We start from the raw sequence: 27,321 nt of genomic DNA on the forward strand, positions 1-27,321 counted from the left end.
ATATTGCATGCAACTGATATATATATATATATATATATATATATATATATATATATATATATATATATATATATATATATATATATCAGTTGCGTGTAATAAATGCTGGTCAGTATGAAAGTCTGAGATATTTCTTTCATTTAAAATTGGACATAAACAGAAGGTTTTTATAGTTGTGAAATATTTCAAACAAAGAAAGTAAGTGTTCAATATTTTGAATGTTTAATATTCAAGATTTTGCACTATTTCTTGGTCCCTATATAATTGTGAGCAAATTCATGGTATTAATGTTAAGACATTAATTCCATGTTAACTGCTTCATACAAAAGGTCAGATTTTCCTCATGCCTCATTTCTTCTATTGAAGCATGTGTTCACGCTGATGGATTTGATCTAAAATGAATCATAAGGATTTGCACAAACCTGTGGAGTCCATGCCAAACATCTATAGATGTTTCCTATCTATAAGCTTGAATGTCACTACAAAATGCACAGTAAATTCCACTAGTCAGCATTGATAGCAAGTCGACACACATCATTCTACAAGGGAACAAGTATATGACAGATGGAATAGTATTAGCAGATGAACGTGGTACCAATATGCAAAGCTGCATCTTATGTATAATAATTAATTTGGTTCAATTTGAATGATTCTAATTAAGAAATTAAATAAAACAAGCTAAACCATTACTATTATTTTCCACTGAAATAATTTCATGTGTGCTACAGCAACTCGATTGCAGAGAGGTAAATAAGTGCACTTGTGCTAAACCTTTCACATAGCGTAAGTTACGTTACAAGAAACATGAATTATGAAACAACATCTAATATCTATTCATGAATTGCACAATTCAGTGTAATGCAGAAGCTTGCCCTCTACTCAGCTCAATACACAGTACCCAAGGATAATACACTTGATAATCTGTGGCCTTAATCAGGCTCCAGTGATGTGGCTGAAATTGTGCATGAATCCTATCATGAAGTGACAAAGTGACAAATGATGATATACTGTCTGAACAGTGAACGGCATTTGTTTAAGGACTGCCATAGCTGACACTAAAACCTTACATTTTACTGTGAAAAATGATAAATATCAGTGTACAACATGAGTGCACAAATAAGGGCCTTCTTGTAATATATTGTTGCTAAAACATTATAGTAATGTACCTCAGTTTACACTATAACAGCCTATTGTTAATAATATGATTGCAGGCAAATAACTGTAAAAAATACCATATTCTTTCAATTCCCTAATACAGTCAAGCTCTAGTGCTGAATTTAGCACATATCTGATGCTTCCTGCATTCCTTTCTACAAGTGTAAGTGACCCACATATGACATTAGTGCTAACGGTGCCTGAATCTGACCATCATGCACATAAAACCAATGAACCAGCAGTATAAGCCTTCATTGCTTAGAGGTTCACTGGGACAAAAATAGTTAACAAAAAAACAAATGCATAGCTTTCACTGTTTTGTAGTTCCTTTGTGTGTAAAATTAGAGCCTGTAATGACCTGCACATGTAGTGTAGTATACTATAAGAAAAAGCTCATTTGAAATTAGTTCTTAATACGGTCACATAATCATGGATCAGATATGACTGCAATCTAGGATCACACATGAAAGTGGTTTAAATTATATTTGAAACAACAACAGAAACAACAACAACAACACCACAATCAAACTCATATCTAGGCAAAAATCTGGATTTGGGCCACCTCAGCCTTGTAATCTGAACATAACCTTTTGTAATGTAATGAATACAAAAATGAATACTTAATGCCTGACTAGGAATTGCAAAGTGGGCAAAACTAAAGGGGTTTTGGTATAGTGTTGAATGGTAGTGATGTGTTTTTTAAAAGGTGCATAAATTACCTTAAACAGACATAAAAGTCTTAATTTGCATCCACCTCTTAATCAGGAAGAAAGTGAACAAATCTGCCTTTCTGATTGGTCCTTGAAATTAATGAGTGAGTCCAAAGCAACTGATTACAATAATCATATAATTATATGATTACAATAATCAGCTCTAGCATCTCAACTTCACTGTCCTGCACAGTTGTAAGTGTTCTCTACTTCAAAACAAATGTGACTCAGCTTATGAAAGACTGATGAGCAGCCTTATGTATATTAGAGGAATAGGTTTCCTTAATCCTTAGAGATGAGAAGCCCTGGAATAAAATGGAAACATTACTAATTGAATTAGTATTAGAATTACTCATTTGAATTAGTATTTAAATTAGCAACCATCCAGAGCCAATTGAAAGATGCATAACTTCTAAATTAAATCAAACAGTCAGTCAAACAATGCCATCGACTATCATTGCAGTTGACTGTAGTGGTAACTCCCTTTGTTTTCGTTTTTTTTTTTTTTTTTTTTCCCCAGGCATTAGCTTACAGCTGTTTGTTTTTTTTTGCAATCTGCATTAATGGACAATGGACATTTGGGGGGGTGTGTGTGGGAGTGTTGGAGAAACAAGGCAGACAGGAATATGGACAGATAAACAATGGAGGCAAAGGAGAGAGGAATATGAACACCTAAACAAGCATGACAAGAAAGAGAGAAAATTGGTGTGTGAACAAGAGAGATACTGACAGATTGATGTGCAAATAAATATTGTAAAACTATGTTCTTATCATGCCATAACACCTGGTCCTTTGACCTTCCTTGTGTTGCATGGCTTGGGCTGCTGTGTAGGCTAGACTGAACATCTGTGTATTATAATGTCCACAAGAAAGGATGGCAAAGTCCTCTACACCTCCACCTGTCCCTGAGTCAGATGAGTCCTGAGCTGCTGTGCTGCGTTCACAATCTTCCGTTGATGACCCAACAGGTTCACTCCCAATGCCTGCACATCCCTGAAATACACAGAAAGACAGAGAGAGAGAGAGAGAGAGAGAGAGAGAGAGAGAGAGAAGTCATTATTTGCACTCTACTGTTTTTACCACTTAACTGCAATGTAAAATTAAAAAAGGCTGGTCAGGTTTAGTTTATTCAGTAGATAAACAGAATCATATGTGTTTGAATAAAAACCTGACATATATTGGCTTCTACAGTGTCTCAAATGTATGTACAATTTGTTTAAGTGAAGCAACAAGGTCCAGTAAGTGCACACATTGTTTCAAAATATCAGCAACACTGCTGTGACTGATACACTTATACAACCACCACGCGAACACACCACAATGCCAGTATCACTGCTGTGCAGAGAATGATCCACCACCCAAATAATATCCGGTCTCTGGTGGTCCTGTGGTATCTGATAAAATGGCCAGTGAGAGAAGGCACAAAGTATGTGTATATGCATGAGAAATCATTAATGTGTTGTTAAAATTTGATTGGTATTCCATAACTTGCTGTTTAGAAATATACATATTTGCCAGCACACATCCTTCCCCACTGGCTTGAATTTTGTCCTGCAAATTGCCATTATGACATGAAATTGCTTTTAGGAAAAAGAAAACTGATCGTTATTTTCTTTTTCTGTTCAGACTGAGCAAAAAGAATTGTTAATAATGCTGGCCCCCATCACTGTGTGACTCTTGAACAAGATGGTTTCACCAATGACTATAATGTCTATAGAATTGAGGATGACCATCCCATTACATTATAATGTACATTATAATGTCTCTCTTATAATGTAATTATAATGTAAAGTGGAAAATCCCATAACGGAATTATAAATGGAAAATCCCTTTACTACTCAGAAAAAAAAATGCTCCAATACTCATATTCAATACAATGTGATACTATGTGACGTAAGCCTGGTGTACATTGCCGTGCTATGGAAAATATGACGTGAAATCTGTACATATTGGACTGTATATGAAAGTAAAGCAGACTGCAAACTGTGCTCTGCAAAAATATCAAGAGGAAGTAGTACAGTGTCTTTCTAAAATACAACTAACCTGATAAAACATCTTAAACATAAAACTCAGCATGACGAGTGCATCGCTAGCAGCACTAAACATCAACAAATGGCACAGCAATCACTGGTTAGGTGAGAAAACTTGTCTACAGATAAGCCTAGGTACGTGTAAATAACAGCATTTACACAGCTTACTATTTTTGAACTCAGACACTATTGTTCTTAAACAACAAGGGATTCTGAAAAGATGAAGACAATAAAACGAACTTTACATACAGCTGTGCAAAAGTGTTTGCAAAGAGAAACATACAGTAGCCTGCTCTCTACTGCAACCCTACTCTATGTAATGTAACTAATGTAGCTAATGCACTTCATAGAAAATCAACTCACTAATGTTATAAAGAACAAGGTTTATAGCCTACATACATCAACTTATGTGTGCATGCCATGAAGTAAACTGAGGAAACATAAACAGTTACATAAAATCTTCCATTTTTGTCTGAATAATACTATGCAGGTTACTTATTTTGGTATCAGTATTGGTAATAGTACCAAAAACATGATTAAAAAATTATATTGATGCATCTCTACCCTGCGATATCAGTCACATATATCTGACATAAGAATTTATTATACAGAAATGTTGAACTTCTGAAAAGTATCTCAATACTCAATACTTGGTCAGGGCTTTAATCCTTTTGCACGAATTACTGCATCAATGCGGCAAGGCATGGAGGCAATCAGCCTGTGGCACTGCTGAGGTGTTATGGAAGCCCAGGTTGCTTTGATAGCGGCCTTCAGCTTGTCTGTATTGTTGGATCTGGTGTCTCTCATAGATTCTCTATGGGGTTCAGGTCAGGTGAGTTGGCTGGCCAATCAAGCACAGTAATACCATGGTCAGCAAACCAGTTACTAGTAGTTTGGCACTGTGGGCAGGTGCCAAGTCCTGCTGGAAAACGAAATCAGCATCCCCATGAAGCTTGTCAGCAGACGGAAGCATGAAGTGTTCTAAAATCTCCTGGTAGACGCTGCATAGACTCTCGACTTGAGAAAACAAAGTGGACCAACACCAGCAGATGACATGACACCCCAAATCATCACTGACTGTGGAAACTTCACATTGCACTTCAAACAACTTGGATTCTGTGCCTCTTCACTCTTCCTCCAGACTCTGGGACCTTGATTTCCAAATCAAATGCAAAATTGATTATATTCCTGATGATTGCGGTAGTGTACTGAACCAGACTGAGAAATTAAAGGCTCAGGAAACCTTTGCCAGTGTTTGGAGTTAATTAGCTGATTAGAGCTCTTCTCAGGTCAACATTTCTGTATTATAAATTCTTTATTCTAATATTTTTGAGATTTTTTATTTCCATGAGCTAGAAGCTGTAATCATCAAGATTAAAACTAAAAAGGCTTGAAATATTTCACTTTATGTGAAATATGAGTCTAGGATATATGAAAGTTCCACTTTCTGAATTAAATTACGGGGAAAAAAATGTACTTTTCCACAATATTCAAATTTTTTGAGATGCACCAGTGTATATACTATATATATATATTTTATATATACACACACGCATATATATATATATATTTGTGAGAATTTTTTATATACATGGCTATTCACTAAAGTAAATTTATATATACACCATATATACACACACACACATATATATACACACACACACACACACACACACACACACACACACACACACACACATATACATACATACATTTACTGTAGTGAATAGCCATGTATATAAAAAAAAAAATTCTCACAAATTTACTGATAAGAGTATCTAACGGTAGATCTTGGTCATGAAGAACAAAAGTTGCCCTCAGTTGTAACTTCAGTGTTATATGATGTACTGTAACTCACAGCATGTATAGTAGCTGGAAGTCATAATGGCAAAACCTTTAGCCGCTTATCCAAAGGACTCTGTCAACACCTGTATGGTGGCACATTCTGTGGCAATTAAATCTCAGTGTGATTCACACCAATGTTACGAAGTTCATTAAGGTCACAATAAATTCAGGGTATCCTTAAGGTGTGAATGGCTGTGAAACTGCCAGGCTAAAGATGAAAGTTGGACTAAGATGATAAATCCTGGCACAGGCCTCCCTTTCTATTCCAGTTTGACATAGATGCCGTCCAAACTGTCTTGTCTATAAAAATGTGCCATTGGTCATCCTTTTAAGTAGGTACTGCCTGGAGAGTCCTGTCCTGAGGAATTTGAGCTCCTGCTTTGTCTTGTCAATTTATAAGTCTGTACATTCCTGTACCACTACAATACTGCACTGCATGTAATTTGATGTCTGGTGTATAAGACTGGAGTGTAAAAGCTTCTGTTTGAGAGTTTCTTTTTCTTTCTTGTTTGTCTGTATTCCTTTTGGACCTCTTGTTGATACTTCATGAACAAATTAGTCTAAGTAGCTATAAAACTATGGCTACTCAGGGGAAAATAAATAAATAAAAATGAATCAATAAAAACAAACAAAAATAGAAAAAAATACATAGTAATACATAATCAAATATCGCAGAAGCCACTTCCAATATGTCTATACTCAAAGTTATTTACAAATGCCATAAATTCAACCAGTGAAGGGAGCACAGCAAGTTTGAAATGATCCTGTAAGTTGTTCCACATTGTTGAGGCATTAAAATTTTATTTTTTTTCCCCCCAGCTAACACAAGGAACAATGAGCTGAATAATGTCATTTGAGCCCTTTATTTATTTATTTATTTTACAGAGATGATGGATGATGAAAACTGACTGACATTGCTGTTTTAGGCTATTTTATTAGTGCAGTTAAATACGATTAAACTACAGCAAAGAATGCATCCAACCGTACTTTACTTCACTTAACAGCCACAGACAGACTTCTAATTACAGTTCGAACTTCAATGATTCTTAGGCTACACTCTTAACAACAAAAATAAGCAAATCAATGCAATAAATATGCAAAATAATATATCTGTGTATCATATTACACTATTTACAGATGCACCAATTCTTAAAATGCACTGGTATGGACAACCAGGTGGCTCAACTGAAACTGTTGATTCTGAAACTGAGGCTACAAAGCATGGAAGCTCATGTCCATCAAAAAGTGCCTTATAGAAGCATCATAAAACAAGTCTGGTTTGGATTTTGTCAGCGTCCATGTGCCACTCTACCCTACTAAGTGGGATTGAATTACTCTGTTTACTGTCTGACTAGTTAATGTATTAATCCACTAGCCCTTAATTCAGAGCAGTTAACAAAACCTTTCCTATGTATGCTAAGTGTACTTACTCCATAGTGAGCAAGCTCACTCTCTCCAGGCTGTGCAGCTGTGCTCTCTCGAATTCATTCTTGTAGCGGTCCATCCTCAGCGCACTCAGCCACTCGCTGACTGTCGTCACTGTTGACAGATCTGTGGAGGTGGGGCTAAGCAGGGGTTGGGTGGGGCTTAAAAAGAACATGTTAAGGGGATGTAATGGGGAGAACACATTAGCTAGAATCAATCTGAATGAACGTATTGTCTGAAGAATTTATGTAATATTTCTTTAAACATATTTAGATTGCATTTAAGAATATCACAATATTTTATCAGGAGTATGTTATTACATTGGGGTGGGGAGTGGGGGGAATGACAGCACTGACAGAAGGCAAAGTTTCTCTAATGTTTTGTGCATATCTGAGTTAGCCCCCTTCCTTTTAGTGTTACAGGCATTTAGCTTCAAGCAAATGGATTTTTAAAGAGCTTTGCAGTAATCATTCGACTGCATGATATGAATAGGTTGCAAACATTCATATTTTCTGATTTTGTCATTATCAAGGTGTAGCCATACCCTGAAGATGTTTCGGAATTCCGAGCGAAAAGCTGACACAGTTCCTTGTCAAGGACATATAAAAACTACTAAAGGAAAGTTCATGATGGAAGATGTAGTTTGAAGTGCTTGTCGTACCGAGCATGCTCAGCCTTCAGGGATGCAGGGTGACGTATGAGACGGTCTAGAGAAGAGAGGATAGAGTCGAATCTGGGACGGTTCTGTCTATCAGCCTGCCAACACTGCAGCATCAGAGCGTGTAGAACAGGAGGGCAACTATTAGGTGCGGGAAGACGATACTGATCAACTACTGCCTTCATTACCTAGAGACAGAAAATCAGGGAAATAAATGAAATAAAGTGTAGGTTACTACAGATGTCAGTTGTCCTTTCCTCATTTGTTTGTCAGTGTTGTGGTTTGGGGTTCATTGCATAATTGCAGTGAACCTGTAGAGATGATTTTATTGAGTGTGGGGCACACAAATTTTTTTGTTAGTGGCTGGCTCTCATTTTAGACTAGATTAGATCAGATTCAGCTTCACTGTTGTTGAGCAGAGTACCAGTACAAAGCCAACAAAATTCAGTTAGCATCTAACCAGAAATGCAAAATAGTAAGTAGTAGTCAGCCACATGCACATTTCTGTATGTGAATTATTTGTGCAGAGAAGACATTGCACGGAAATGTAAACATCCAACCACAATTGTTATAAAAATAGATACACATGCCAGATAAATGATGTTGCTTCAGTGGCATGCCATGTCTTTGGCTGGAGGCCTTTGGTGACATTATGCATCTCAGTGTGCACTCACACACATACACACACACACACAGTTTTGAAACAGACTGAATCGCATAACAGCTCCATCATCAGAATGCTGTAGGCATACAGACTCATTCATGACTGCACATAACTGATTTAATTAGAGGTGGAAAAAAATGGAGGTTGGTTATCGTGTCTTGCACTGAACTACGCAGTCATGATTAAAATAGCTTAATAGAAAACCAATTTTTGGAATGAACCCTCACATGAATCCACACATAAACAAGCTCCTGCTAATTTTTTCACTGTACCCATGCCTAGGGAATTAACGTATTGTTGCTTATCACATTTGTGCTCATTTTGTATTTGGAACATCAAATTACGATTTGTACACTGCAAGTCTACCCAATATACAATTATCTACCAATTAATGATTAATAGATTAACTATCATCAGACCATGAATCAATGAACCATGAATAATTCAGTTAGTCTGGTCCTTCAGCAAAGATCTAGAAGACCTTGACAGACACAAACACGTACACACATCACAAGCCTTACTTCCTGGTTGCTCATGTCCCAATATGGCCGTTCTCCATATGACATCACCTCCCACATGAGGATCCCAAAGCTCCAGACATCACTAGCCGAACTGAACTTACGATGCTGGAAAGCCTCAGGAGCTGTCCACCTTATAGGTATTTTACAACCCTGAGAAAAAGGAAATAAAAGGAAAACAAATGCAAATTTGGCAGTTCTGGGAACATATTTGAAGCCATTCTGGTACATATAGATAGTGACTCGTCAAATAACAATCTTAAGTATCAGAGTAAATTTAAAATATAAATCTAAATGTTATAGGTAAAATTTAAAGATAAACATTCAATGTAAAAAGTTTAAAATCAATCTAAATGGTAAATCTAATTATTTAATGTAATTGTTAAAAAGAAATGTTAATCTAAATGTTAAATCTAAATATTCATACAAATGTTACACCTAAATCTTAAATCTAAATCTTAAATCTAAATGTTCAAAACATTGCAACTGGTAACTCCTGAAATTATTCTCCACTATAAAATACCGCAAAGTATACAGAAGCAGAGAAGGTACACAGCACATTAGCGGTAGCTAAGCTGGTTATCTGAGTAGCTAACGCTAGAGGTGCTACCTACTTTTGCATTTCCCTATTTACCTATTTTGTATTTATTTACATCAGTCATTTCATAGCAGAGATTAATTTCAGGATTTACTGGTTGTAATGTTGACATTGCATTCCCAAATGATCATCCTAATGAGTGTCCTGCATTAAGTCAGAGAGCGTGTGTACACTAATGTGAACGTTCACAAAAATGAGCAAAAAGAAAATAAAAACTGACAATTAAATTAGTGTTTTCCAGTCAAGATGGGAAACATGATCTTTTTACCGAGTTCAAAGGGGCGTCCGTGTGTTTGGAAACGTAATTTTTAATGAAAGATTTTAATTTAAATTGCCATTGCACCACTGCTTACAAAGAGAAGTATGAAAGATACAGATGCCAGAGTTGCTCTCATCTCAGATTTAAAAGGTAAAATACATCAGCAAAAACCTTTTTTGCCAAATGCATGAATCATCACTAATGATCATCAGTAGTGGGAATGTTGTCTGAACTGTGTGTGTTTGGGGGGTAGACTGGTATGGACATCTATGCACTGAATTGTTACTGCATGTTCGGCATTATTCATGGTAATATGTGGATTTTGGTAATAACATTTGGAATAACTATTTTTTGAATAAGCACTTTTGAACTGTTCTCTGAGGTTGGGTTGAGAATGAGAATACTAACCAAAAATAGGACCTTTGTACATTTGTTTGTTGCAAATTTACAGACAGTACAATTGAGATGTTTACATTTGCTTGCTGGGGTAATATTGGTTGTCAATTGCCAACGAAGTTGCCCATTTGAATTAGCACAATTGCTCAAGTTTTATAGTTAATAAAATCGTTAAAAATGCACTGCATTAATTGTACATTGATTTCCCTCAATAAAGAGGAAATTGAGTAAGGTGGTGTAAAACGTGTGTGTATGGATTAGTAATCTGGCAACTTGGGATAAAGGATCAAATTTTTGGGGGGATAAAGGATCAAGATGCTCAAAAGTAGCTCATCCCTGGTTTTAAATTGTTTTCATTAAAATTTTCCTTTTGCCATAGCATATATTCGCAGAAATTGATTTGATTTAATTTTGATTATTTGCTTTAAAACAAAATCTTGGTGGCTGTGGACTGTTATTAAATCAGCCCAAAAAATGCCATCAGTGAACCTGCTTTTTAAATCCTCAACCATGTTCCAAAACTATCACACTGTGGAATACACTGCTGTGTATTCCCAATGACACACACTCAGAGAGGGCAAGGGCAATTAAATTAACAAATAATAAATGAATAATAAATGAATGAATCATTTAACTTATACATTTAAAATGTATATTTAACATTTACAGTATCTCACAAAAGTGAGTACACCCCTCACATTTTTGTAAATATTTGATTATAACTTTTCATGTCACAACAGTGAAGAAATGACACTTTGCTACAATGTAAAGTAGTGAGTGTACAGCTTGTAAATTTGCTGTCCCCTCAAAATAACTCAACACACAGCCATTAATGTCTAATGTCTATTTTGAGGGGACAGCAAATTTACAAGCTGTACACTCACTACTTTACATTGTAGCAAAGTGTCATTTCTTCAGTGTTGTCACATTAAAAGATATAATCAAATATTTACGAAAATGTGAGGGGTGTACTCACTTTTGTGAGATACTATACATATAACATTTAGGTTTATATTTAAAATTTACACTGAAACAGATAGTTGACATGAGTCACTATTTAAATGTGTCAGAATGACTTCAAATTTTCTCAGAAAATCAGAGAGAAAAAACATGAAACATTTTACATTTGGCACCCCATAGGAAAAACTCTAAAACTTACTAATATAAATACAGACATAAATGTATGACTAAACAAATTTCCTTTTCACCAATCCCAAAGTGATTTAAACTTTTATAGTAGTATGACACAGCTCAGTTCCCAAAACACACCAGTGATGCAGTGTAGGTGGGCATATTGTGGTCCAGGTCCTTCATGAGCCGTGACAGACCAAAGTCGGAGACCTTACAAACCAAGTTTGAGTTCACCAGAATGTTTCGAGCTGCGAGGTCACGATGCACAAAGTTCCTCTCAGAAAGGTAACACATTCCTGCTCCGATGCCTCTCACCATACCCACCAGCTGCAACACACTGAACTGATCCTCATTTTCCTGGAACATGGGAGCAAGAGAAATAATGAACACAAAGATTTCACATATTTTTGGATTTCAAGGAAATAAAAATCAGATGAAGAAAACAGACTCACAAGCTCTGACACATAAATTACCTTAGGTTTTAGAATCTACTGTGTTAATAAGATCTATGGTATAGTTTTTTGTTTTTTTATCTTGCTCACCCTGAGGAAGGCATCCAGGGGGCCGTTCTCCATAAACTCCATAATGATGCGCTCAGGAGGAGTTTGTGTGATCACACCCTCAAGCTTCAGCACATTGGGGTGATCGAATTGGCCCAGGACCCCAGCCTCGCTGAGGAACATTCCTCTTTCACGGTCTGTTACTCCCCATCGCAGAGTCTTCACCACTACTAACACTTCTCTACGGCCTAAAGGTCTGTATCTTCCCCTGGACACCTCACCAAACTGAGCTGAAGAGAGAGACCAAGAGGGAAAAAAAGAGTGAGATGGAAAACTGAATTACAGTATAATATAGTATACAGTTAATATTATAATGATAATACAGATGTAAAACACAGAAAAAGAGAAGGAAAGAGAATGAAAGACACTGGATAATCAGTATAAATACACTCACTGAGCACTTTATTAGGAACACTATACTAATACTGGGTAGTGTCTCATAACAGCCTCAGCCCTTCATGGCATGAATTCCACAAGATGTTGGAAACATCCCTTTGAGATTCTGGTTCATGTTGACATGATTGCATCACACAATTCCTACAGATTTTTCACGTGCACTTTCATGCTGCGAATCTCTGTTCTACTACATCCCAAAGGTGTTCATTTGGAGATCAGCAGTTATAGAAATACTTAAACCAACCTATATGGCACCAAAAATCATGTCATGGACAAAAATCACTGAGATCACGCTGACCTATTCTTCGTAATCTCTAAATTACAATTATTTTTGACTGTTCTTTCTTGGTAGTTCAGTCAACAAAACAGCTATGTGGTGCTCCTAAAAACAAACAAAAAAAAGGTCACCTAAAAAGCAAACACAAAAAGCTGACTCAGTTTCTGGATGACACATCAATACTTTCTGCCTTTTTAGGAGGATTTGAAGATTAATTTAGAAGTTAAATTTAAATTAATTTATTAATTTGAACATTTTTTCCCTCATTCTGATACCAAAGTACTTTTGATAATTAAGTGCAACTGACATTAGAAAATTTTCACATGCATTACTTCAGATTTTACTTGATTTTTTTTTTTTAACCATTAGTTTAGGCTTAGTATTAGGTCTGTAATGCAACACTGGTTAGCAACCAGGTAAACCTCATCTATCTACTCACCAGCACCAATGACTTCCTCAATCTTCAGGTGAGCAGGGTCAATTTCTCTGGCAAACTCTTTGACTGCCTCACTTGGATCCTCATAAGTGGAAGGATCCACATAATACTTTACCCCAGCTGAACAAAACACAGAAAACATGTTAATATTCCCAATGCCCAAAATAGCAGCTCATAATGTGACCCCTGGAGCACAACACAAAATCAGCACAAGCACCATACAGATACAGCTTTGAGAATATGCGCTCATCCTTAGAGTACCAGACACACCTGCCAACCTGTCAAATATGAAAAATTGAAATGCAGATGGAGAATTATTTACCAACTCAGAACATCGAATTAGAATACATAATTTGGTATTTTCTTTGATATGTTAATACATTTTGAAAATATGCATTTTAAAATAACATCATAACCTGGACAGTATAGTGAAAAAAATTCAACGTAAATGCAGGTGCTGTAAAAACACAAAGGATGTTCATGATCCTGAAGAAATTGTGCTAAAGAGTATTCTACATTAGAGCTAGAGGAAAAGAAAGTACTATAGTCATATTACTGTTGTTCACACTGGCCACACACACACACTCACCTCGGTTGCTAATATATCTCTGAAGTCTGTCACTGTAATGGCTCTCTCTCCTTTTACTGTTGAAGTAAGAATACAGTAAGAATTTACTTTGACATGAAATTGTGATTACCTGTTACAAACATTCATATCCCACTATTTAATCCATGCAAAATTACTATTTATTGGTGCATCTGAATCATTGTATACAACATATTCAGTTAATATTAAAGTATATTCAATACTGAAATACACTTACGTCCTAAAGACAAACACAATGACGACTGCTGCCACAACTAATAGAAATGCAGCTCCACCCATCATAGATCCAACCAGCAGAGGCAGGCGGCTCTGAATTTGCCTTGATTGCTCTTCTACGGTGACAAAATCAGCAATAAAGACATCTTAACAAACTGCATGAATACTCCAAATGCAGATCTAAGCCATATACTCATATAAATACAACCTTCTGATTTCCAGGCATTGTACTGGGTTTGGAATATTCATTATGCTCATTATGCACACTGAAGTGCAGAAAACCAGACCCATTTGGTACAATTACTTACAATATTAAAACTGTATGTCATATGCACAAGAAGATTCATTCATTCTGGAATATTGGGAAGAATTAATAAATAATAATTAATAACTGATGATATAACTGTAACTGTCGTCCGTAGTGATAGATCACTGGTCACTGATAGATGAAAGGTGCAAAGTTGGTGGAAGAGTATATAATCTGTACCCATAGCCAGAGTGCTGAAGTAAACCGAATTGCTGTAAGGGCCATAGCCTCTCTCATTGCGAGCTCGGATCTGGAAGGCGTAAATGGAGCCTGGGGTCAGAGCAGACACGGTCACTGTGTTGGTCTCAGTGAACACACTGGTTGCACTGCTCTCATCAGAGCTCTGCAGAGGGAAAGAGGGATTGGTTTTGTGCTCTTGGTGAAAAGAATTCAACACATCCTCTGCATCAAACAATTTAAAAATAACAAACGTTAATGCACAGTTACTTTATATTTGGTAAACTTAAAAAATAGAAAAAACTAATTGTGTCATGTGCAAAAGTTTGGACATCCTAGTCCAGTCAGTACTTAGTAATCCCCACTTTGGCAGCTATCACAACATGCAAATGCTTTTTCTAGCCTGCTAGGAGTCTCTCTCTCTCTCTCTCTCTCTCTCTCTCTCTCTCTCTCTCTCTAAGTTCTGAGATATTCTTGGGCTGTCTTGCATCAGTAAGCTTCCCTTCTGATGAGTCTTCCAATAGGCACTCCTGTGTCAGCTTAATTATCCTGTAGGTCCTTTGATGTCATAAGGGGTTTTGCTTTGCCTTTTTCTCCAGCATACAGGCAGTTCCATCTGAGTGTTTTCTTAGTCATGCAGATCTTGTCATTTCTTAATGACATTGTTTACAGTGAAAAATGCACGTTGGAAAGGCTTTGATACCTTTTTCAAGACTTCCTTTGGTTTGTAGGCATCAATTAGTTTTATTTTTCACATCCTTAATCAGCTACTTAGAGGAGTCCAAGATTGCTGGGTGTTAGTACAAAGTTTGAAGAGATAGAAAGCTTATTACACTCTGAAATTGCCATAGGCTGACAATTCCTACTGATGTCTTGACCTGCCTAGCAAGTCCTAAGGAGCCAATCAAGGGCTAATGACTAAATTGTGCTTTGAGACTTTACAACTGGAAAGGCATCCATTTTCCCTATTTTTAAGTTAATCAATTATAAAGTAACTCTGCATTTAGATTTTCATAAAAATGTCATTTATTTAAAAAAAAAAAGTTTGCGGCAGAGTTTAGAGGGGAAGATGCATGGGAAAAGCTGCACAGTCCAATAACATATTCCATTCACTTAGGTCCTTGAAATAAAGTCAATAATAATAATAATAATAATAATAATCATAACAATAATAATAATAATAATAATAAAAAGCATGGCAGAACAATCTGCAAAAAAATATAATAATAATTCACTCATAATTCACGTTCATATTTTAACACCCCTCCCCCTCAATTTATTTTATGACATTACTTAAAAAACATGCCTAGGAGTCAGAATTGTATGCCCAAAAAAAAAAAAAAAATCAAACTTAAATAAATATCATGAAAATGTTATGATGGTGAAATATAGTGTAGATGCAGTGACTTGGACCTTGTCATAATATCTGAGCTGGTACTCCAGGATGTCTCCATTGGGCCGGTCAGGCTGAGGCCAGGACAGAGTAATAGAATCTGGAGCACTGTTGAGCTGATGCAGAATGGGAACCTCAGAAGGTACTTGGAGAGAGACATACAGTGAATGAGACTGCTATTATAACTGCAACCACATGGGGGCATCAACGTATTTCATGTTAAAATATATAATACAGTTTTGTGCGGTTAACTGTAGAGTTTATTTTATTTTATTTAAGGGGCTTGGAATAATTCAAAAAGGAATACATTAATCTGTGTAGTTTCATATTAACTCCCTAACAAGATAGATGGGTGAGCAAGTTAGAAAAAAAAAAATCTTGATGTTTGCCAGTATTCATATTTGGCAGTTATAAAGAAACAGTGGAAGACTCTCCTGAACCTGATGTCACACATTACTCATCCACTCATTTCTCAGGGACAAACCTCTTCTCTCTCAGTCACCTCAAATCTCAAGCAATCATGTATAAGAGCAGGGACAAGCTACACTGAGTACTGGTACAGACCACTTGACATTTAAAGAAGTGTTACATCATATCAATTTAGGAATATTTACAGAGTAAAATTTGAAATAAGTGCAGACTAAAGCTATGTACTAATAGACAAAAAAGTGTGTGTGGGGGGGGAGAGAGAGAGAGAGAGAGAGAGAGAGAGAGAGAGAGAGAGATCAGAAAGAGAGTGTGAAAACCAGAATCTTTACTCATTTCATGTGGAGGGGGGCCTGAGCTGTGTTGTACATCCCAAAAGTTTCTGTGAACTGCCACAACGATTAACCTCTACCTCTTTCTGCTTCCTTGAGCATTATATGAGCTGACAGGATATCGTGACCCAAAACCACCGCAGTCCAAGGCCAAGGAGGAGAAATTATGAGACGGGTGCGGGGGGGGGGGGGGGGGGGGGGGAGGGTCTAGTCCGGGCAAAAATATACTAATAACAAATGACAGACAATTATATACAGTATAGAATAAGCACTTGTATGTTATAGAAAAACAAACCACACATAAAATATTGGCATAATTACTGAAATTATCTGAAAATAATCAGGAGGTAAAGAAAAAATGGCACCAAAAAAAATCAAAAGAAATAATCTGAGACACAGAAACATGTTCACATCAAATCTAAGGTACACCTTCAGTCAGTGGTGACTTGTCTATAGGGGCAGCTGGAGCAGAGCACCACCATATATATCAGCTGTTCAACAAGTCTTAGCCTTCATAACCCTGTCTTCATTCACAACTCGGTGCATTTTAAATTCCATTGAAATGCTAATGACCTCTTTTTAGTGACTAATGATTAAAAAATAATTGAAACTTGACAGATATAAGCCAGTGTTCCACTGATTTGCTCAAATTTCTAGATACTCACTGCCTATTTGTTATTAATACACCTAGTGGTTAAAAATGGGAACTGCAACAAGCGCTAATAGAGGCCCATTTGGGCAGGAAGCATGTTGCCCCATGATCACAGAGGAGCAGTGGACAGGACAGTTATTGGGGTTGTCAGGGTCATATTTTCATGTTGCCAGGGGCTAGTTTAAAAATACTAGCCAAGATCTTATTTATAGCAACTAATCAAAATTAAATGTAATACTTTAAATTGCCACAAACAAAGGCAAAATAAGTTCAGACAGTATGTCTATGTCTATGATGTATGATAATGCAGAAGCATTTCTTTTGTAAGATATATTGCATAGATTAGGCAAGGTAAAGGGGGATTAAAAGTGGATTATTTCTGCACATTAGAAATCTGTGTGCAAGACAGTGACCTTGTTGCCGACACAAAAACTGAGGAAAAAGTAGAAAAATGTGTCTCGCTTTTCTAATGCTCAATTTGTTTTGGCTAGTTGTATGTCCAGTTTGCTTGAGGCATAGTTGGGCTGGAAATTTTGCTGAAACCTGGCAATACTGGTTAATGACATTAGCTTCTCTGTGTGTGCCACATTTTAACAAAGGTACTCTCAAAACAAGCTACTAGTCTGTATTCTGGATGACTGTTTGTTGTTGACTCTCAACTAGGGTTACTCCGAAAATATACTCGATAGTAGCCTATAGCATAATTCAAGTGCAACTGGAATTTGTTTAAGGCTTTGTTGTTCTTAATGTCACCATTAAATGTCACCAATGCCTCACCAAAATCTACAGTCATGAGCTGCTCTTGCCCTCGGTGTACATCCACCTCTATATACTGTACTTAGTTACAGACACACAGTCTCCGATTACACCAATCCATTTAATCAAAGTAAGATAACACTCACCTGATTGGCTGGTGGTGAAGTTGATACTAGCAAACTGTGGTGGGAAAGGACTGAGAGGGGACACATCGTTCATAGCTTGAACCTGCCAATCAACATTTTTGACAAAACATGTAAAGTTCAAAGTTATATCTAATCATTGCAGATGGGTTTTATAATGAATAACTGAATTGTCAAATAAAAATCAGTCAAGATTAATGCCTAAATTCCTTGCTAAAAACAAAACCATAAGAATATTTATGTTTAAATATATCATGCATACATACTGCATATGGGAATACATGTAATGAATAAAACACAACAAGCTAAATCTTTAATACACCACTGATGGACATGGTTAACAAATAAACCCATTTATTCTCTCTTTGACTGAAAATGTAGTTTGCAGCATAAAAGAGATTTGTATACAAATGGATGTACCTTTATTTGTCTGTGAAAATGATGGATAGTCCATTTAGGCTCATTTTAGCAGATGGGCTGTAAATGAACATCAAACTACATTGCTTACTTCTCACAGCCAGAAATGGCCCGCCCACTTTCAGGTTTAGTAATCATTATAAAATGGGGTCAGGTTTCTTTTATAGACACTATTATAGACAGGAACAAGAGGCTTACTGAGACTGGAGCAGCATAAACAGTAAGACTGCTCATCGGTCATATTCTTTACACATGGATGATGTGGAGAGTCATATAAAGAGTGTTGTAGTCTTAGTACTGGAGTGAAAGAGTTATATGATAACCTTACAGTTTTGTATTATGGATCACAGGGTATCACTGTGTTCAATTATTCAATAAGCTAAGGAACTGCTTGTGGATTTTAAAAATAAGCTTGTTAATAGGTTTGCTTTTAGCTTGCAGGAATTTATTACAACAGAGCACGGTATGTTTATTCTTTAATATGTAGGCTAGCCTGTTTTAAGTCTGGTGGTATATTTAATGGTGTGTTTATACATTTTTATACAATTCTGTAGACATGATCTAAACCAGTAAAACAGAAGCCACTTTAATGGAATATACCTATTTAATATTTTTTTCAATCATACTATATACTGGTATATTGTCACACTTAAATTTTCTACCTCGTTCTCATCCTTGTTCTACCATGCCATTATTTTTCCCAGAACACCAACTGTTTTAAACTGGATCCCATGAAAAAATATTTGCATTTTATTTTATTTTTTGATAATGACTCTAAGGAAAGGTTATGAGTTTTGGAACAGTCACAACACACAGTACTACCCAGTGTGTTTCTAAAAATTTAAACAGTAATAAACCAATACAGTGAACATGAGGTGTGTAAGAACACAAGATCATAAACATTCATAAGAGAAATCTGTCATGGGCTCAATAAATGTGATATTGAATCTAGTGAGTGATTTTTCTCGTAAAGCAATTAACGATGATGTTTTAAAAAAAATCTAAAATAGCAATTTTGGATTCCAGTTTGATTCCCATAAAAAGATATTAGCTGTCTTATTAATATAGGCACATTACAGTGCTTGGATTTGGACCTATAAGGCATCAGGCTGATTTTTGGATACCATTTATTAAATGTATTATTCAATATTTTTCAAATCTGTGTCAGTAAATGAGAAAAACATTAATCGAATATTGATCTCGATTACGATTTTGACTGCCCACGATTACATAAACATGATCAACTGCGATATTGAAGCTTAAAGTTCGTCCTCCGCTCATAGAAAACTCTGCAGCATATCAAATCAAGTCTTAATACGTGTTAGTATTGTAAACTTTTGCTGATCACAGAGCTTATTTTTTGCAATAATCCAAAAGCTTATGTGAAAATCCTATTGGGTTTTTGTCGAGGGAACCAGTGTGATGCTAACTTCCGGGTTCCGGTACAAAATGAGGTCATCCCTGTGTCACCGCTCTATTGGGTGATGTGGCTGCGTCTCTCCTCCTGTAAACACTGTTATTGCCTTTTCTGCATTCGCCTGAATTGTTTTCATTTGGTTGCATATTGTTATATTTGATTGCATATTTTCATTTGGTTGATGGCATTTTTATTTTTACTTATCCTGTATTTTGGGTACTATTTTATTTATATTTTGCTTCTACGAGACGATGCACTTTAAGGACCAGTCTAAATTGATGCAAAGATTTGTACATTAGCAGGAATGTAGCACAACATGGAGGTTAAAGCAGCGGTCTGTTTATTTAAATTTGAAAGTGCAATACAAATATGTTGTCCCTAAAATCAATGAATAATCGTGATAAATAATCACGATCTCAATATTGATTAAAATAACCATGATTATCATTTTGGCCATAATCGTGCAGCCATACTGTGATGTCAAGGACAGCCAATTATTTTATTATTAAAATTATTAAATAATAATACATAAATATTCTTTTAATATTAAATTATTTAAATGTATTATTATTCAGGTTTTTTGCACTTTTGTTCATGTTTTGTATATACTAGTTTATATTTTGCACTTTCCTGTTTGCTGTAAATAGTTATTTTTGGCTCCTAAATTCCAATCCCACGTCCATGCCATAGGAAGTGGAAAAAGCACCTTCTGCATGCCTATATTACATATGTGACAGTGCTAAGAGGGATCTCGTGCTGATTTCAGTAAAGGTTTAATGAGATGAGTACGTTTCAAATGTTTTATTTGTGAAATGGCACATTTTGTTGCTAAGAGTTTCATGCTTTTCTAATTTGTTATTTCATTTTTTGCCATTTGGATATATTTGTTGTGTATTTTGTTGGTGGTTTGTGCCATCTGGACATGTTCTATTTGTGTAATTGTCACGTCACAGCGAACTCGCAACTGCAGTTCCCAGAATGCAGTGCTGCCTACAAACATGGCTGACGAGAACTACACTTCCCAGTCATGCACGCGCTCAAGTTCACCGGAGTACTGAGTGCAAACACCTGTGCTTCATCATAGGTTATAAAAGGCCTCGTTAACTTCAGCGTCTCGCAAAGTAAACGCTCAGCTGTCGTACTCTGTCGTTTTACCAAGCCGGATTTTCCTGGTTATCGGATATACTGCCTGTTTCTAGGTTACGATTCTCTGCCTTGCCTAGTTTGGATTGTTCACCTTCGTCTATTTTCCGTGTTTCATCTTCCGTCTGATCCACACTCTCTAATCTTGTCCGTCCGCGCTTGTCTCCAACAGGTATCGTAACAATAATAAGCACATCTTAATGATTTCATAACACTGGCATTATGGAAACTGCATCCTATGCTTTCACTTTACTTAAAGCCATCAATGATGCATTTATAAAGGTTAGTAATTGTATTATAACTAAGTATTTATAAGGCAGCACAGCACAACGATCAACAATATAAAATTATTCACTTATTGGACCTTGAAATAAATCTGCATTACCAATAAGTCATTATAACTATAATATAATAACATTATAAAAATGCAGGCTGCATTTTTATGAATACATTAATGAAACCACAAGACTGACTAATATGTATAAATTGGTGTGTAATGTATTATGAGCATGGGCACTGAAAAAAAGCAAGTGCATCACTTATGAGTAATTATAACAATAATATAAATGTAGCTATATCTTTTATTATAACGAAGTATAAGTCTTTGTGTCATTATAAATGTGTTTATAGAGCAGTAATACTTGCTTATAAATAAGTATAAATGGGGATATAATTCATTATAAGCATGGGCTTCATAGAAACCATTACCCATTTCTCTTTTTTGGGTGTTCTGGGAGTAATTTTATGTTATATTCACACACCTTTCCTTACATTACATTTTTATACACACTGAACTTTTTGATAATGTTGTTTGTTGGACTGTTCCTGTGTTAGCTGAGTGCTCATAGGTAATGTAGTCTGCCTACCTGTATGAGATAGGTGACTCGGGTCAGTAGATTGCTGAGGGTGATTTTAGTTTGTCTGAGGCCACTTTTAGAAGGCATATAAGTCACAGAATCTCCACACCAGGAGCAGACACTAGGCTGTATCTGCATGGCTGTGGGGCAGATTCTGCACACCACTCCATATGTCACTTCATTCCGACCACCCAGGTCCAGCGGGGACTTCCAGCGTAGAGAAACCCCTCCCTCTGAGCTCTCGTACTCCCAGGACAGAGACACAGGGGCCGAGGGGGGGGCTGGTAAGGCAAACATACTCTTACTCAAAGCTTTTCTTTTATTATATAGTTTAAAAAAATCTCTCTCTCTCTCTCTCTCTCTCTCTATATATATATATATATATATATATATATATATATATATATATATAGATAGATAGATAGATAGATAGATAGATAGATAGATATAGAGATGGATGGATGGATGGTCAGGGCCCATATCAAGAGAAGGAGTTTAATAATATTAATTTAACTATAAATCAAAGGCCTTGGCTGGCATCTGACTGTTTACATCACATGACCATACTTTTCTGCTCCAATCATCAACGCAGAAATAGGCAACTCTTGACTGTAAGCATGCTGTCATGTGGCATTTACAGCGTTACACTTCATTGGAGAATTGTGCAGCAGAGCAGTAGACTTTTCAGCCTAAAGACCAATACACATTGAATGCACATGAGATGTGCATTGTTTGTTTTACACACCGTCATTCTTTTTTCACTCATGTGTGCGAGCGATACTTACTCTTTCTAAGTTCAATAATCCACAAAAAAATAGGCCTTTACATAGTATGACACATTTAATGAAAATATGTACTATTGATGGAGTAAAAAGCTATATGGCTCTGATAATTAGTCAAAATATTAACATACACATTTAAATCATGAGCCTAGTACATGTCTAGTTGGATTAGATTTATAAAAATAAATATATAGGGGGGTCAAATTAATTTATTTTACAATTAACAGGACCTCTGGCTGCAAAACGTTTGCGATCCCCTGCTTTGAAGCAAATGTTTTTCATCACTTCAGTTTGGAATGAGCCTACAAATAGCTGTCATGGCCTTTCTCTATTCAAACTACCCTACCTAGGCGTCATCATTTTAGAATGGACTGCAGAAATTAATTTGAGTATTGGTAATCACAACCGTTCCTTTGTTTCTTACCTTATTTAAGCCGATACTGCTTACTGCTTTAGCCTACTGCTTATTTGATTAAGATTATTCTTTTGTTTTGGAGTGGTTAAAATCTGTAAACTCATGCTACAGTAGTCATGTGGTCCTTACCAGTGCAGGCCGTGGTGTTGGCATCACTTGGCGCCCGGTAGAACCCACTGCGGCACTCACACACTTTAGAAGCCTCCAAGCTGGTTCTGCTATTAGCTGGACATTCAGTGCATGAAATCGAACCCGACACGGCTTTATAGAAGCCCATCTGACAGGCTGAAGACAAAAAGTTAGGGTTGGGAAAACAAAGGATACAGACATGAGTGATAGGAGGGGTTTGATGTATGAAAAATGCTGTCAGCTTTAATTTTGCAAAGTAAAAACATCTACACAAGGCCTTATGGAAGTGCTGATCTGAATTTGCCTGTCAGCCACATGTACATAATGAAAATGTGACTAATTCCAGATTGACTCAAAATGATCTGTATGAAATACATATATTCATACTGACACAGAGCCAAAAAAGCATATTCAGGTGAGTGTGTGTAGAAGCAGATATACATGCAAAGGTGTGCATAGCTCCATTGAACTACCTGAGTGCTGGTCCTTAAATACCTCACACGTTTCTCTAACCATGAGTATAGTGCTGTCTAACAAGTGTAACACCTTTTCAAGGCTTCAGTAGTGTGCATGTGTCTGAGTGCGGCACGGCAGAGCATGAGAGAGAGACAAAACAGCAGAAAGCAAGAAAGTGTGGCAGTTCTCCCCAAGATAAAAGCTTTTCCTTGTTTTCACTTCGACTAAATCTGAGATTCGCTCCCAGCACCGATGTGAGAGGCGAGAGAGGAAGAAAATAAGGCAGAGAAAGAAAATGGGGATGTTTTCTATCTTTTATGCTGTTAGAATTCATTATGTGATTTCCCCAGAGCTGTGACAAAGAAGGTACAAAAAATTTTGTGGTTTTCGGTGATCTCTCAGCTTCTCGTCGTTTACTAATCACAGCTCCATATATACTGATTCTCTGACTTTTTTCCTTTCATGTAATATGATAAATGCAGGAATAACAATAGAGATGTTAAGAGAAGTTTGCCGTCCTCTTTCTCCTTTTATCTTATATGTGGAACATTTTGGGCACAGAGTCTGTTTACTGTTTGTCAGCTATCCCAAAATGAAAATGTACATTACAATGCACATAACTTATTGATGGAAGAGGCCCGCAAATCCTTCACTTGACTGAATGCATAAATGGATGTAAAATTGCACAGAACATCACACGATAATGAAAGTTATCGAGTTGAGGGACAGTTGAGGGCAAATAGATCAAAGAGACAAAGGGATGTGTGTGTTTGTGTAAGTTTGATTTTCTTTGGGATTTAAATATAAAAATAAGGGGAAAGTTGACATTTCAAAGAGAGGGGATATATTTTATTCTCAGAGACTGTAAAGTAGGAATTTGTAGATGTAGATCAAAAGGAGAAATGCAGCATACAGGAATGCATAATCTGCCATTGACATTGTACTTGGTATTTAGATCGCTGACCCAATTTCTTCCTCTCTCTCTTTCTCTCTCTCTCTCTCATTTTTCTTTTGCTCGCAGCGCTACATACTGACTGAAACACAACATACACATTTCCTCATCCTGTGCCTCCCAGAGAGCCGCCAAATAAACCCAAGCTGACTTTCAAACTCACTTGAGCAGTAAGAGATAATGAACATGTTTTCTCTACAGTATTATTTTTCTGATTTTATTATACATGGTTGTTATGCTCTTCTAGCTCAGTGCATTGAACAGAAAGACTATTAGGGCCTGATAGGATTGCCCCACATTGGCAGCGTTTCAGTGTGTATATATATCCTCTCCCCATGGCTAACCGATAACACTGTAATGTAACATCAAACACCAAAGACACTTAGTCTTGGCTGAAACTACATAACTAATCACCTGATTCACACTGAAACCAGGACAAACAGCAATGTAACCAATTTGAACTTAACCCTGGCTGATTTAAACTATAGCAATCCCATGCAGCTAAGGAATGTGAAGGAAATTATAGTCACAATTAGCACAAAGCAACCAAGTCCAGTTTGGTCAAAAAGCTAGCAGCCACAGGACCTAATGGTAGTGTATGAATAATGTCTATATCTTTGTACTGAGCATGGTCACAATCATTGTGAACATTATTCTGCCAGAGCACTATTGAATTCTCAATTTCAACTGGTGAAAAGATGTTTTAATTTTTTTAATAATAGCATGACTCAGACTTTAACTCAAATCAGTCTCATCATCATCATCATAATAATAATAATAATTCACAGGTACCTGTATGGCAGACACTCTAATAATTTAAGTATAACATCCATCCATCCATGTTCCATACTGCTTATCCTACACAGGGTAACCTGAAGCCTATCCCAGGGAACTCGTGGTACAAGGCAGGGGACACCCTGGATGGGAGCCAATCCATCACAGGGCACAGTTGCGCACACACACACACCAGACAATTTGGAAATGCCAATCACAAAGCATGTCATTGAACTAGGGGAGGAAACCCCCGAAGCACAAGGTAAACCCTGTAAGCTTAACAATAAACAGATGTAAAAAAGCTATTGCTATTAAACAAAAATGTAAGATGGATGATATGGTGAAGCTTCCTGCAAGGATAGTGTTTATTTAACAACATAGACAGAGTCTCAAGTGTCAGCACGTTGTAACATTCAGTAGTAGGGCTGCTACTTACCGCAAATATTCCATCATAGGAAAGTCATCAGGACAGAGCTGCGTACAATTTTTTTTTTTTGTATTATTAACTTCAATAGAGGAGAAAAGAGATTCTGGTGAGGGGATGACTGACTGTAGCTGCTATAACGTTGGTGTTAACATGAACTTGTTTCACAGACGTTCCACAACATTAAATGTAACTATAAATGGTTAAAATATAAGGCATACCATAAAGGGATAATCAATGAAAATTTATTAATTGTTGGCAAACTGTTGTGGTTTAAAAGGAATAAAATATTATTTTACAAGAACAGCACACCCTGACATGTATTATTCCTTACTTATTCCTTTATTGTTATGCAACAGAGTTGCAATTAGAGCAAGTTAGCTGCTGTACATTGCTCCTTGTTTGCTCTTTCTGTGTGTGCTCATGACCTTGACAACAAATCCCATCATCTAGCAGACTGAGCTGGATAGAGATCACATGACTTATACCAAAAACAAAGATGGCAAATCTTAATTCAGAATCCAGAACCAAGCCAACATTTTTTCTTTCAGTACCCAAAAGGTCGTGAATTTGTCCATATTCAGTATAAATACAGTATTCTGCTGCTTCAGAGTTTCCATCAATGAGACTATTATATCATTAAGTTCATTAGGTATATTCAATGTGCCCTTCAAAAACACCTGAATGAAGTTGAACAGAGAACATCATGTTTTTTAATTTTGCATGAGAAAAATGTAAGAGTCTATACAGTATGTAAATCTATATGATATGATTCACTGTGATTATATATGGCAGATACACTGTAGAGGCAGAGAGAGAGGTGGGGGGGGGTGAGAGGGAGAGAGAGAGAGAGAGTGAGAGGAAAGAGACAGGAGAGAGAGAGGAGAGAGGGGGAGAGAGAGAAATAGGAGACGGAGGAGAGGAGAGAGGAGGAGAGAGGGGGAGAGAGAGAGATAGCATGTGTATTCAGTCTGCCCAAATGTGCATGAGCATGTCTTTTGTGTGCCCGCCCAACACGTGATCATTTGATCCACAAACATGTCTGTTTCTCTGTGCCTGTATCTGTGATTGAACATAAATGTGCATGTGTGAACGTTTTCACATTTTTATATTTGTTGCAGAGTGAATGGGCTGAATGTGCGAGAGAGAGAGAGATGAATAGTTGGTATTTGTGTATTTAATGTCAAGAAAACATGCAACTTATGATTTATGGTTTCAGAACACTGTGCTTATGAGTGTTCCTAAAGTTTGGACTAAGAAGGGCAAACGTTTTCTGCTCCCTCGACATGGAACAGCTTGCAGAGCTAAAATGTCAGGACTTTGTTACTCACTGTCAATTTAATGTCATGTTGACTTTTCACACCTTAAAATATCCTCCAGTGTGTCTACACCATGCACAACCTCAGTCTTTCCCATACCTTTTCTCAATCTTTGCAAGGATTTATGCCAGCTTCAGTCTTGCATCATTAACTTGTGTCCACTTACTGT

The 27,321-nt window shown here is 36.6% G+C and overlaps 1 protein-coding gene across 1 annotated transcript in view; it reads right to left on the reverse strand.

Annotated features, from left to right (window-relative positions):
- Window positions 1-110: 110 nt before the first annotated feature.
- The window catches only part of ephb6 (eph receptor B6), a 57,504-nt gene continuing 30,293 nt past the window's right edge, over window positions 111-27,321 (reverse strand). Inside the window, exons 6-19 of the mRNA XM_053625828.1 lie at window positions 23,228-23,383; window positions 21,911-22,182; window positions 18,071-18,152; window positions 15,779-15,903; window positions 14,369-14,531; window positions 13,883-13,997; window positions 13,648-13,703; window positions 13,062-13,178; window positions 11,932-12,179; window positions 11,528-11,746; window positions 9,009-9,158; window positions 7,827-8,011; window positions 7,171-7,326; window positions 111-2,858 (exon numbers count right to left, since the gene is read on the reverse strand). Coding sequence (XP_053481803.1) covers window positions 2,753-2,858; window positions 7,171-7,326; window positions 7,827-8,011; window positions 9,009-9,158; window positions 11,528-11,746; window positions 11,932-12,179; window positions 13,062-13,178; window positions 13,648-13,703; window positions 13,883-13,997; window positions 14,369-14,531; window positions 15,779-15,903; window positions 18,071-18,152; window positions 21,911-22,182; window positions 23,228-23,383 — 2,150 coding nt within the window. The 3' untranslated portion in view covers window positions 111-2,752. The remainder of the gene's footprint in view (window positions 2,859-7,170; window positions 7,327-7,826; window positions 8,012-9,008; window positions 9,159-11,527; window positions 11,747-11,931; window positions 12,180-13,061; window positions 13,179-13,647; window positions 13,704-13,882; window positions 13,998-14,368; window positions 14,532-15,778; window positions 15,904-18,070; window positions 18,153-21,910; window positions 22,183-23,227; window positions 23,384-27,321) is intronic.

The sequence above is a fragment of the Ictalurus furcatus genome, chromosome 1, assembly GCF_023375685.1.
Source record: "Ictalurus furcatus strain D&B chromosome 1, Billie_1.0, whole genome shotgun sequence".
Taxonomy (NCBI): Eukaryota; Metazoa; Chordata; class Actinopteri; order Siluriformes; family Ictaluridae; genus Ictalurus; species Ictalurus furcatus.